Source organism: Felis catus, chromosome B4, assembly GCF_018350175.1.
Source record: "Felis catus isolate Fca126 chromosome B4, F.catus_Fca126_mat1.0, whole genome shotgun sequence".
In the NCBI taxonomy this organism is placed as follows: Eukaryota; Metazoa; Chordata; class Mammalia; order Carnivora; family Felidae; genus Felis; species Felis catus.
Window position 1 is genome coordinate 49,969,562 of NC_058374.1, and position 14,315 is coordinate 49,983,876.

Sequence of the window (14,315 nt, forward strand, 5' to 3'; positions counted from 1 at the left end):
GTTCATAACAATATCAGGGCAGAGTTCAAAATATCTCTTAGACGATGGAAAGAACTATCCATTGTTATTGGCTCAAAAGAGATAGAAAGGGCAGATCTTCGAGTCAGACAAATCTGAAATTCAACTCAGTTGTTAATAAGCTGTGAGACCTTGAGCACAATACTTAACTTTTCTGAGTCTCAATTTCTCCTTCTCTAAAATGGTGTCACTAATAACTTAACTTCCAAGATTTCTATGAGAACTAGAGGAAATAGACGTAAAGCACCACATTGATAAAAGTGCACAAAAGTAATGGTTTGTATTGTTATTGTACATCTACAATATACAATCAAACGGCTAAATTCCTTACTCCCTTCCTGAATTCTAAGAGGAAGGACTAACAGGGACAAGAAGATGTATTCCTTGACTTCTTGATTCTGCCCAATTATCCTTTTTCCCTTAGACGTTTTGCTTTGGATCTTTCAATCATCTTCACGTCCATAACTAAGATGTCACTTTTCACTGAATTCTATTTTGTTATTTTTTTTTCAAAAGGTAAGCTTAGACTCATGAGTATGAGAAAATGGATCTGACTGCTAATGGCATATGGTGGAAATAAGCAGTTTGACTGACTTCTTCACTCCCTTATATTAGCATTGCTACTTTTAGATAAACTATTCCTGAAATGATTAGTGTAGGAGGATGGGTTTAGTCTTGTATCTTCTCCTTTAAAGCACTCAGAGTTAGAGATCCCAGAAGGATCAGTTTTCTCACTTGTACTGAAAATGTCACTCTAACAGTTATCTGTCTGCACAGTCAAGTTTTGAGAAATCTTTTGAATTTACCACATTCACACCATTCTCCATCATGGTGCTAAAAATGACTAATGCAGCTTGGAGACTGGGAGACTGTGATAGCTGATCGTCTCTTCCAATCATACACCAACACTCACACACACTCACATGCACACATGCTCAGCTGACATGAATCCTTAAAGGTTTAAAATATCTTATATGCTAAATGGAACGTGGAGGCATGTGGGATGCTTAAACACATAGTTACAGTGTTGGGGTCTTTATGGTCGGCTCTGTCATAAAAATTGGTCTGGCTGTTTGACTAAAAGACTGATCTTGTTTTAACCAAACAGGCCATGACAACGTACGACTTCCTTTATATTTAAAGTAAGCTCTGGCATTAAAATTATCATCATCTCTGAGAAAAGTGGAGTGCAGCATTCCCTTTTTTAAATAAAGGGAAATTCTTAGAGAACATAATGACCTACCCAATGTCATCCATATAGGATCATTCTTTTTTAGGGGCCTTAATTGGTCACATAAGCCAATTTAGGGTCACAAGACCTAATCCTCTAAATAAACTTCACTTCCTTTCTTGATGAATGCTATTCTGATGGCTAAAGGGAGTGTCACAAACACAGATATATCCTGCTCCCAGAAAAACATATGACAGTCTCCTGTGACATCATTCAGGGAATGATGAAATGCATGGGCTGAATGATAGTAATTAGATGAAGTGGGAGCTGATTACATCCAAAAGAGGAAGATTAGTTGATAACTTGCAGTGAGATCTTTAGGAACTTTCCATAAGGTTCTATTTTTGGTCCTGTCCAATTCAACAATTTTTTCAATTACCTGGAAGAAGTCTAGGAACTTGCTTACTAAATTTGCAGATGACACAAAGCTAGTAGAAGAGTGAAGATTAGTAACTCACTGGGTGACAGAATCAAGTTTTAAAATGTCTGTTATTTAAGATGGTGAATTAACATTTATAAAGGATGAAGTCCTGAATTTAATTAGAAAAAAAAATTGTGATACGATGAGTGAAACTGAACTGAGAACAACTGCTTAAAAAAACAAAACAAAACAAAACAAAACAAAACAAAACAAAACAAAAACACCTCAGGTTTTAATTGACCATAAGCACAATGCAGCTACTAAAAAAGTCAATGCAATCTCTGTTGGCATTCAAAAAGAGAGAGGGTGAGAGAGTCACCAGGTTGATAAAAGTAACAACTTGAATATTGTGTTTAATCCTAGAAACCGTAATACTAGACCATAACCATCTTTACTGAGCACATATTGTGTGTATTACGAACTTAACCCTGATAACAACACAATGAGCTATGTAGTGTTGTTATTGATATGGAAACTGAGGACACATACCTAGACTGCCTGGATTTGAACATTGTACAGCATTATTTCTCCAAATCTTTATCAGATGTTGGAAGAGTTGATATGTGGATAGAAAATCACCTTTATTCTGTGGAACATAGTTGTCAGCAGATGGGCAGACTCAGGTTACATCTCAAAGCAGAGAATTTTCTGGGTGTTAGATGACGCTGGTCCTTCTAGTTTGGGGTACAATGTTAGACTAGATGGGCTCTGACATAATATCCAGTTGTAAAATTCTAATTTATTTGGATAAGACTTGATGCAAAATAATATTATTATGAACAACAACAACAAAACCTTTAAAGAAAAAGTAAATTGAATTAGTGGTAATTTAAATGGTATTCTCTTGACTATAAGTTTAGAGACCACCCCACTCACATTTATGTGGCGAAGACGTCCTCACCATTTGTCCTTGGTAAACCTCCTTTCATGGGCACCAAACTCTGATAAATTTATATCAACTTGCATTTATTCATCTTTGGCTATGTCTAGAATATTATCAATGATATCGTACATGTAGACCCTTATCCAAGGAGGTTGTATTGCAAAATAACAAATGTCTTTAAAAGGCTTTTACACTGGGTGACCCCTAATAGTTGTTTGGTGTATCAAAAGCAATGTTGATGTTGGTGTTAGAACGCTGAGAGGCTAAGATCTCTGTCATACTAGTTATGACCACTGCACCATTTTGCTTTCGTTTTTCTGTTTCAATTATTACATTTCAAAAATAAGGATAATAATATTGCCTTTATAAAATTCTTGCATTAAATACAATAATATACCATTCTATTCATATTCTCAACAGAAATTTAGGTTTTCAGTGAAATAGATTGCAAGAATAATGGTGTGTAATAAAGAGTTTGCCTGGCCTTTGTCCTCAATTCCTGGTTGGTAAACACCAAACCCTTTGAGTTTTCTGAGTAACTGGAATGCCTTTGTTATTCATGGTGGTTCCCCAGGAGCCCCACCTGAGAGCTTATGCTAATGAGCTGACACCTAAGGGGCCTGGCCAGCCAGGAAGACCCAGCACTGATTAGACGGTTGGGGCTTTGAGCCAAGTGAAAGCCCAACCTCTGGAGGGAAGAGAGGCGGGAGACTGTGTTTAATCATAAGGCCAATGGCTCAATCAATCTTGCCTACATAAATAATAAAACTTCAATGAAAATTCTGCATACTGAAGTTTAAGTAAGCTTCCGTGGTTGGCTATATTCTGTGTATCGTCACACTGGTGAGCCAGTTGGCCACTGCATCACTGAGGATGAAGGTGCTTTCACTTTTGGAACCCTCTTAGACCCTGTCCTGATTTGTATTTTTTTTTTTCTATAATAAAGCTGTAATCATAAGTGTTGTGCTTTCCTGAGTTCTGTGAGTCTCTCTAGCAAACTGTCAAACTGGAGGGGATCTTGGGGACCTTGACATTTATTATAGCCAGCTTATCAGAAGCAATGGCAGTCCTGGGGACCTCTGAACTTGTGGCTGATGACTGAGGTTAGCACAGTCTTGTGAAGTTTGGCCTAACTGGGTAAGTTTCTCAAACATGCATATGAAAAATGCAGATTTATGTAAAAGATAAACTGATAATAATATTTGACTTTGTAATTCTTCTAGAATATGTCAAATGTGGTTTGATTATAGACCTTTTTTTAAACGTTTATTTGTTTATTTTGAGAGAGAGAGAGAAAGAGCTCAAGGAGGGGAGGGGCAGAGGGAGAGGAAGAGAGAGAAAGAATCCCAAGCAGGCTCCGTGTTGTCAGCACAGAACCCATGGTGGGGCTTGAACTCACAAACTGAGATCATGACCTGAGAGCCAAAATCAAGAGCTGGACGCTCCACCGACTGCGCCACCCAGGTGCCCCTGATTATAGATATTTTTTAAGCAAATTTTCAGAGACATCTTCAATGAGTAATGCTGAAGAAAATAAATATATGCTGAACACATGTGTATGTAAAGATATAGGTAAGACTTTCTCAGGTTATCCTCTAAAACTCTAATACCAGTGCTTTGTTCTGTGTTTATATGTATAAAGAACCTAACCACCAGAGAGGTTAACTTGCTGCTGTGTACACGTGTTGTTATGACTGGCTGGATTTTTGTACTTTGAGAAATGGAACCAAATCTTAAATAACTCCATATAGCACAGAGCCTAACACACAGTAAGCATTCAATACACACTTGTTGAACTTTCTCAGTTAACTAAGAAAAAGGCAGGGTTTGATCCTATTAAGGACCAATCAAGGATTGTACATTTGCTCCCTAGAACTCTACTATACCTATCATCAAATTTATCACTCTTCATTTTATTGCTTCGCTATACCCGTGGAAACACTGAGAATGTGGAAGTGTGTATTTCTTTGCCATGGTGTCCCCAGTGTTCAATATGATGTCTAGAACAGAGTGGGTCACCTATAAATATTTTTGAATGAAAATAGTATTAAAAGGAATTTTTCACTCATAGAAATTAATTTTTCCCTAGTTTGAAAGCAAGTAAATTAAATTTGTTTGTTGCAAGCCAATGCTTTCTTTTAAGTGCACAACTGTATTTTTCAAAGTAGAGAAGAATAAGCTTGTAAGATTTTCATAAAATAAGCAAAATTAATTTCAAAAAAAATGTGAAGCCGTATTAACATCTTAGAACAAATAAAGGAAAAAGTCTGTGGATTTAAAATACAGTCAAAGGTATTTCACCATGATATCTAATTACTGTTGTCATCCTGTTGATTTTTCTACCAGCACATATGAGTTGTACTTTTTTGTTGCACGTGAATTTTTCAGATGGGTTGTTTTTCCTAATCAATTTGTATGGGAAAAATTTTCCAAGACCATTTGCTATTCAATTTACAATTTCTCTTTGGTTGCGTAGACATGATTTCTGGGCAATCACAAGGAAAAAAGATCATCCAGATAACCCCCCTCCTCCTACATTTATATAGGACTCACCTTTTCTGAGGATTATGTATGCCAGCTGTGAGACATTATTGAATATGCCCTCATTGAAAGATCTAATAAGAATATAATGACCGATTTGTTTTAAAATACGCTAAAGAAAGACAGCAGAAAGGGTCTCATGAGAAGTGACATTCTGTAATTACCTCCTCCTATCAAAAGAAAAACAATTCCCAGAAATTAATGAATACAGCAAGAGTCTATTTCCTATCTTAATTCTATCTTAATTGCAAAAGTGGATCAATTAAAAAAAAGACTACCCTGGCAAAGCCCTTCTCTTAAGGTTTTGTCTCCCAATTCTCTAGTCATCAAATCAATATATATATATATATATATATATATATATATATATATATAAGCATACCGTGAATCTATTTTTACCTTCTGAGATGCGATATACCAACTCCACCAGCAGTGCCCCCATGAAACAACCAAATCCATTGAACAGTGTCAAAAGATTCATACAGGTTCCTCTGATGGTACTTGGAACAAGTCTGTGTATTACAGAGACTGAGAGGAAAAGAGGTCAAAATTTAGAACATTCACTATAAAATACTTTCATAGATATTATTCAAATTCGTGTTGATCATACCTCAGAAAAACTTTACTGATAAAGACAAAATTTGAGTTAGACTTTGTTAAAGTTACTATAGTAAGACATTGTGATGTTAGAATTTACATATGTCTACAAGGAATAAAATATGGCAAAATATACTCTTGTACAGGTACAAGGAAAATTTGATTACTTGGTGGTTTGAGTGTCCCAATATATTCACCCAAATTTTACTCCTTTTTGAATATTTCTTACTAATTTTAGATTGAGGTGAGGATTATACTAGGTAATATGACAATGTAATAATGAGGTCTACCACTCTGTGAGTGTATATACATCATTAGTTTCCATGTACAAAACTTGAATTTATCATATGAAATTAGCATGGAGATTAAGAGGATGGGTTCTGGAGTTAAACAAGATTATGCTAAAATCCTAGGTCAGCTATTTACTACTTCTGTGATTTTAAGTATGTTACTCAAACTTTCCAAGCCTCAGTGTTCTTCTCTATAAAATGGGAATAATATCATCACCCACTTGCAGAGGTCCTGTGGCTCTTATTTGCTGTACTGTATGTATAATACTATATTAGTAGGAATGGAATCAGATTGGCTATTTTTTAACTGTATTAGTCTTACCAAGTCAAATGTCCCGTACTTCCACAAAGCCCCTTACATGCATTTAAATTATTCTATTTAAGGAGAGGTTACCTAAAGAGAGACAATAGCTTAAACTTTGGGTCTCCTAAATGGTTATCTTTTTTCCCCACGTCATTGTTGGGGTAATGGTGGCGAGAGGTTTGGAGAATTTTTTTTTTGGAGAAAAATTTTTTGGAGAATTTTTTTTTATTTCAATTACAAATAATATATTTTAACAGACTCTAATTCTAGAGAACACACTGATGGTTACAGAGGGGAGGAGGTGGGAGGTGGGTGAAATAGGTGATGGGGATTAAGAAGGGCACTTGCCATCATGAGCACAGGGTGATGTATGGAAGTGCTGAATCACTATATTGTACACCTGAAACTAATATAACACTGTATGTTAACTAACTGGAATTAAAGTAAAAACTTAAAAAGCCCCCCAATTTTTTTCTGATATCAGAAATAGATGAAAATGAGTATATCTGATTTTGTACATACGATATTAACTATCTTAAAATATGCATCGCAACCTTAGGTATACATGCTAAAATATTTACAACATTTATCATAATAGGGTATCTGGGATTTGCGTCAAAATTATACAAAGATGAGGAAGAGAGTGTGCAAGTGAGAGTAGAGATGAGACAGGTTTGGCTAGGAGTTGAAAATTATTAAAGCTGGAATGTGAATACAGCAGGAGTTCATTACACTAATCTCTCTCTTTTGCATATGTGTGGCAAAAAATTGGAAGGGAATACATTAAATAACGTGAGCAATGTTAGCTCTGAGTGGTTGAATTATCAGATTTTTAATTTTCCTTCTTCTTACTTTTTCTGTACTTTGCAAATTTTTCTGCAGTGAGAGATCATAAATATTAAAAGGAAAGTGGTTATAGAAAACCTATATACTGTAAAGGCTAAACCTTTAGTTTCCTTTTCTATAAAAAGAGATCTTATCATCTCTTCCCTTCTCTCTCAGGAAAATTTCACCCCTGATTTACTTGTACTTTAGCCCAGAAAAACTGTGCATTTGTTCAGCACTTTAAAAAAAATACTTACTTTTGAGAGAGAGAGAGAGAGAGAGAGAGAAGGGGAGGGGCAGAGAGACAGGGACAGAGGACCCCAACCAGACTTTGTGCAGACAGCAGACAGCCAGATGCGGGGCTCGAACACAGGAACCACAAGATCATGACCAGATCCAAAGTTCAACTGAGCCACCAACTGAGGCTGAGCCACCCAGGCAGTCCTTCCTGTTCAGCACTTTGAAATAAACTTACTAATACATAATGTAAATGTATTCATGCTCCTTCCTGCCATTCATTTAACATTTCTCTTTTGTTTTCTGCATGTTTTTATTTATCATCCAATAAACATTTAAACGAATCCCTATTTGTGGTCCAAGAAATGTGCTGAGTGTCGAAGGCATGAGTGGAAAAGGTGCCGGTGCATCTTTCCTAGATTTCCAACTCCAGGCAGGCAGAGAGCAGAGATGTACACAACAGGAAGGGGAGTGCTAAACAGGCACTTAATACCAAAATACTTATTGGAGGTGAAGATAATGATGGTGATAAATAAAATACTGTGGAGAAGGGCTTCAAATGTTGGCTGCAAGGGGCCGTATAGGTACCCTAGCTCTCTTGTGTAGTGCAAATCACCAGCAGGAGCCTGAGGCCAATCTCACAAGTTTCTTTCAGGACGATCCAGAGGAGAGTGGGAGCGAAATGCTGAAGAGGCTTTGGGAAGAAATGATTCACAGTTATAAAAAGGATTTGGCTTATGAACTTTCCTTTCTATAAATATGAGGAGACAAACAATGGGCAGAAAGACTAAGTAGGCCGATTTCTTTTGCTGAGAAAAAGCAGAACGTACAAGCCCATTATTACTCTGCTAGTTAATTATTAATCCTATGCTTTTCTCTTGCTAGAACTTCTGGTGCGGTATATAATTCATGAGCACACTTTGCCAGCTCTCTGCCTGCTGGTTAATCTCTCTTTGGTGTCATTTTAGTCGTTTTGAAAGCCTCCGGTTCCCTTTTAGAGGACTTAGCTTTTCAAGCCCTCGGATCTCCATTTTCAGGCATCTTACTTGCATGTTCCGATCTCTTTCGACTTTAGTGATAATCAACCTGATTTTTTAGACTCTGTGGTACTTGTTTTAGCACATAATAGTATAGATAGTAGCAACAAGTCTGCCTCTATTCCAAAATTCTCATTTTACTATGAAGACACAGTAAAAAATATTCAGTGTATGTGAAAGCTGGTCTTGCCAAGGCGAGCTGAAATGTGCCTCCAGGTGGAGGCTGGTTAGTGTTTGCAAAGATGCCCCATCACAGCATCTGCGGAATCTACAAACCATAGCGTTGTAATCCCCTTCCCGAGGCACCTGGTATTGGGGACTCATTGCTGGAAATTTCTTTTACTCCAATTGTTCTTAAACTGTTAAAGGTGCTTGTTATGTCTGGGGAGACGTTATTTTGTATATGTGCAGCGGAAGCTAGCACAGGGGAGAAGTTATTTTGAACATGTGTAAGAGAAGTACCGTAGTCCTAGAAAATGGAACTTTATTCTATTACTGCTTTCAGATCATCATTCCTTCCACATACTGAAAAGCTTCAGCTTATTGTTTCTGATTATATCAAAGTTATCTGATTGTATCATCTAATACTTCTCTTTTGTGATGTCATCTATCAATCTCTAGGACATTTTCCTCTGTTATTCAAAGTCATCAACTCCTCTCTCCTGGTCCTCTGTCCACTTCTATTCCTGCCTTAGTTCCTGGCAATTTTACCATATACATAGATCATCCTTCCAACCTCCCTTCTTCCCAAATCTTGGTTTTTCAGTTCCTTTCTAATATCTAATGTCTCCTAACTCTACATTAGCCACTCATACCCATGGTCACACCCTGAACCTTGTCCCCCAGACCAGGAGTTGGTGAACTACCATTAGGTAAGGTTCAGCTTCCACCCATTTATAAATAAAGTTTTATTGGAACACAGCCACATCCATTCATTATATATACCTATGACTGCTCATACACCACAATGACAGAGTAGTTGTAAGAGAGACGGTATGAAAATCCTAACTATTTACTGTCTACCACTTTTTGGAAAAAGTTAACCCATACCTTAGACCAGTAATGGTAACCACTCCATAATCTCAACTTTGTGCATCCTCTGACTACCACCTTCTGTCTTCCCAGTTTACTGTGTGCTACTCAACCACAAAATGCTTATACTCCTTCAGGACCTCCACTCCATTGCTTTTTTCATTATTCCCACCTCTTTGTGCCCTTTATGTTCTTACTTCTCTTTTAGTCAAGTTCCATGGTCAATTGGTATGATCATATTCTTTTCTATACCCTCATCCCCTTGTCTTTCTCCTGCTTTTCTGGAAGTTCATTGGCCAAATAATTCACTCTCTGCCATCTCTGCTCTTAGATCCATGCAGCCTAGTGTTTCTGGAAGAAAACCACAACCATGTTGACCAACTCCTTTGAAATTCCTGACCACAAACCTCAAATGGTCTCCTAATACTCCCTGCCAATATTCTATATCTCCTTAGTTCATTCACTCTCTCATCGTTTAGACAACGATTTCATACCTCTCCCCTCTCCTCAAACCCCCAAATATCCTGCTTCACCCTCACTCAGAGTCATGGCCTGGATTCCTACTTTACTGAAAAAAATCAATTACCAGAAGAGAATTTCCACAGAAATCTCCACATCATATATATGCACCTAATAATTTCTGTACCCACATACTCAGATCTTTAAACTGTTACCATTGATGAATTATTCTTGCCACATTCTCAACTTGTAAATTAGATCTCAACCTCACTCCCTCCAGTATTTCCCACTCCCAGATACCATCAATTTTCCCTCTTTCGAGTCATTCCCACCAACATGCTATATGATGCCATTATTTTTCCCTCCTTAAATATATATAAACAACTCTTTCTTAGCCCCAGTCTTTTGTCAGCTACCGTCGTTACATTTGTTTTATCTCTTTTGCAGCAAAATTCTTCAAGTGAATTATCTACAGTTCTCTTCCTATTATCCTTTATTCATTTTTTTTAGTTTCTTTATTTAAATTCAAGTTAGTTAACATACAGCGTAGTATTGATTTTAGTAGAGCCCAGTGATTTTCACTTAGATATAGCACCCTGTGCTCATCCCAACAAGTGCCCTCCTTAATGCCCATCACCCATTTAGCCCATCCCCCCTGAACTTTCCTCCAGCAACCCTCAGTTTGTTCTCTGTATTTAAGAGTCTCTCATGGTTTGCCTCCCTCTCTGTTTTTATCTTACTTTTGCTTTCCTTCCCCTATGTTCCTTTGTTGTGTCTCCTAAATTCCATATATGAGTGAAATCATATCATATTTCTTTGACTGACTTATTTGGCTTAGCATAATACACTCCAGTTCCATCCACGTTGTTGCAAATAGCAAGATTTCATTCTTTTTGATCACCTAGTAGCATTCCATTGCATGTATATACCACTCCTTTTTTTTTTAAATTTCATTTTTTTAAAATTTACATCCAAATTAGTTAGCATATAGTGCAACAATGATTTCAGTAGATTCCTTAATACCCCTTACCCATTTAGCCCATCCCCTCCAGTAACCCTCTGTTCTTCATATTTAAGAGTCTCTTATGTTTTGTCCCCCTCCCTGTTTTTATATTATTTTTGTTTCCTTTCCCTTCTGTTCATCTGTTTTCTCTCTTGAAGTCCTCATATGAGTGAAGTCATATGATATTTGTCTTTCTCTGACTAATTTCGCTTAGCATAATACCCCCTAGTTCTATCTGTGTAGTTGCGAATGGCAAGATTTCAATCTTTTTGATTGCTGAGTAATACTCCATTGTATATGTATATATCCCATCTTCTTTATCCATTCATCCATCAATGGACATTTGGGCTCTTTCCATACTTTGGCTATTGTTGATAGTGCTGCTATACACATGGGGGTGCACGTGTCCTTTCAAAACAGCACACCTGTATCCTGTGGATAAATGCCTAGTAGTGCAATTACTGGGTCGTAGGGTAGTTCTATTTTTAGTTTTTTGAGGAACCTCCATACTGTTTTCCAGAGTGGCTGCACCAGCTTGCATTCCCACCAGCAATGCAAAAGAGATGCTTTCTCCGCATCCTTGCCAACATCTGTTGTTGCCTGAGTCCTTAATGTTAGCCATTCTGACAGGTGTGAGGTGGTATCTCATTGTGATTTGAATTGTATTTCTTTGATGATAAGTGACGTCGAGCATATTTTCATGTGTCAGTTGGCCATCTGGATGTCTTCTTTGGGGAAGTGTCTATTCATGTCTTTTGCCCATTTCTTCACTGGATTATTTGTGCAGGGGTGCCGAAGCATCCAACTCTTCATCTCAGCTCAGGTCTTGATCTCAGGGTCATGAGTTCAAGCACCACATTAGGCTCCACGCTGGGTGTGGAGCCTACTTAAAAAAAAAGAAACTACATGGACAGAAATTTTCATCTTTTTTTTTTTTAATTGATGCATCTTAAGGTTCTAGAGTAGTGTCAGGCATATTGTAGGCATCCATGCAGTATTTTTTGAATAAATAAAACAAACACAGATTATGAGATAGCTGGCATATACATTGGTATAATCAAAACATAATTTGAAAAGTTTTCTATGTGTTTTTTCTTTCTTGTAGATCATCTCTAAGATATAACATGACTTAGTATGGGAAACAATGTCCACTGAAATTTGGAATGTAATCCACTGTGTTTCCTTGCTCAATGTCATCAATGTAAGACACTGACAGTAATTTGAATAATATGTTTTATTGTGCTCACATAGAAATAGCTATAGATTTTATTAATTCATTTGTTTATTCAAAATGTAATTACTAATCATCTGCTCTGTACGTGCACTTTTAAGGAAGGAAGAACATTAGAACATAAGGATGGATAATGAGGATAAGAATCTTAACTTAAAGACTGCACATTCTTATGGTAAGAGGCAGGCAATAAAGATACACATATAAATAAGATACTTGAGATCCTGACAAGTGCTATTAGAAAAAATGGAACACGGTAATGGTATAAAAGTGATAGCATCACCAGAGAAGCCTCTCTGAAGAGATAATCTTTGAGAAAACTTGATGATGAAGTGAAGCCAGACACTTAAAAACAGAGGAAAGGGGATTCTAGGCAGAGAGAAGAGCAAATACAAAGGCCTTGGGACAAAAATAAGTTTGACACTTTAGAAACACAGAATGAAGGTCATCACATTTCTAGTGAAGTGGTCAAAGAGAAGAATGTTATAATATGTAGATGGAGCAGTACAAGAGGCCCAATCATGTGCAGTCTCATTCACCATTTAAGGAATTTGTCTTCAAAATCCTACTGTGAAATGGTAGAGGAATGGTAGGACTTCTTCTGGAAAGAGTATGATAGCTGTTTTGAAGAGAATGGACTCACGAGGCAAGAGAAGAAACAGCAAGACAAGTTAGGAAGCTCTGAAAGAAATGGCAGTAGAGACAATGGTGACAATGTAGACCAAGTGGGTAGCAAAGAAGATAATGAGACATGGCCAGATTTAGATTCTATTTCAGAGTAAAGACTAAATCTTGCTGTTGGATTAAAAGTGAGAAGTAAGGGCAAAAAAGGGATCTAGGATGATTCATGTGAGAAAGACACAATTTCATTCACACTACCAGATCCCTTGGTGTTCAAGTTGTGGTAGGTTTGGTAGAAAGAGATATGAGCAGGACATTGGTGCGTGAGTCCTGTCTTGCCCTATTAATTCATGTGAAATATTAGAATAATAATAATAGCAGCACACATTATAGCTGCTAATTTTTGAGTGCTGTCTTATACCAGATACCTTGCTTTTTCCTCTACATAAAATATTTCACTTAGTCCTTACAACAACCTTTCCCCAGCTTATAGATGATGAGAAAGGCTCAGAAATGCAGAATAATTGAGGGTCACACATTTAGTCAATGGAAGAACTGGGGTTTAAACTCAGATTTGTTTGATTTTAAGGCCATAGATACTAACCCCTATGCTGTACTGCCTCCTAAAAGAGTAGTTTTTTTTGTTTTTTTTAAGTAATTATTGAATTTACAGTTCAAAATACCCTTTCACATGTTGTCACTTAATTCTCAAGGAGTAGTCCCCATTCCCATTGATTCTTACACTGATGTTGTGATATAAAGAAGACTTATAATTATTTCCATTTTAAAGTTCAGGAAGGTGCTTCAAGTTTACTTGAATTATCAAGGTCACAAATATAAATGACAAAGCTGGAAATCAAAACAAAATCTTCTTGTCCCTACCTTATGGTCTATGTAACAGATCAGACCATTGACTTAGTTGGTTGTCAGTTTCCTTATCAGTAAATCAGGGAAGGGTAGATTGAGTGCTTGATATTACATGATCCACCTTTTTAATAGTCTGTTGTTTTAAGTAACTTTCTGGCTTTTACATAATGAACCACTATTGTTAAGTTGGCTGGGAATTTCCTGACTGCATTCACTCATCATCCACATTCATTACCTTTTTTCACTTCTAACCTACAACATTTTGGCTACCTCCAACAATTTTCTGCCAACATCAGGGAAGTCACAAACGTTTGTGTAGTGGCATTTTTCTTCATGGTTCTTTTGTGTTTCGTATAGTGTCAAACAGTGATATCCACATCTTAGACTCTCATAAAGTAATTTGTTTATATAAAATGTATTGAATGGAATGATTTAAAATTATAAGAAGAAGTGTAATACACATATATGATTATAATTCCACTAACTTACTTACTTTCTTTCTTCTTCCTTCCTTTCTTTCTTTCTTTCTTTCTTTCTTTCTTTCTTTCTTTCTTTCTGGCAGATTACCACATGCAGTGCCTCATTTGGGTGTGTCTGGGGTCTTGGGAGCTTGACTACCCTAAATTCTCCTACAAATGGACCCTGAGACCTTGTTTGGAGGTTCTAGCAGGGGAATGCAGCTACTCATATACCCTTGACCAAAGAATGTTCCTCCTCT

At 36.9% G+C, this 14,315-nt stretch overlaps 1 protein-coding gene across 1 annotated transcript in view; it reads right to left on the reverse strand.

Annotated features, from left to right (window-relative positions):
* Positions 1-14,315, reverse strand: part of SLC15A5 (solute carrier family 15 member 5) — a 91,176-nt gene that overhangs the window by 24,892 nt on the left and 51,969 nt on the right. Inside the window, 1 exon segment of the mRNA XM_003988456.6 lies at positions 5,494-5,622. Coding sequence (XP_003988505.2) covers positions 5,494-5,622 — 129 coding nt within the window.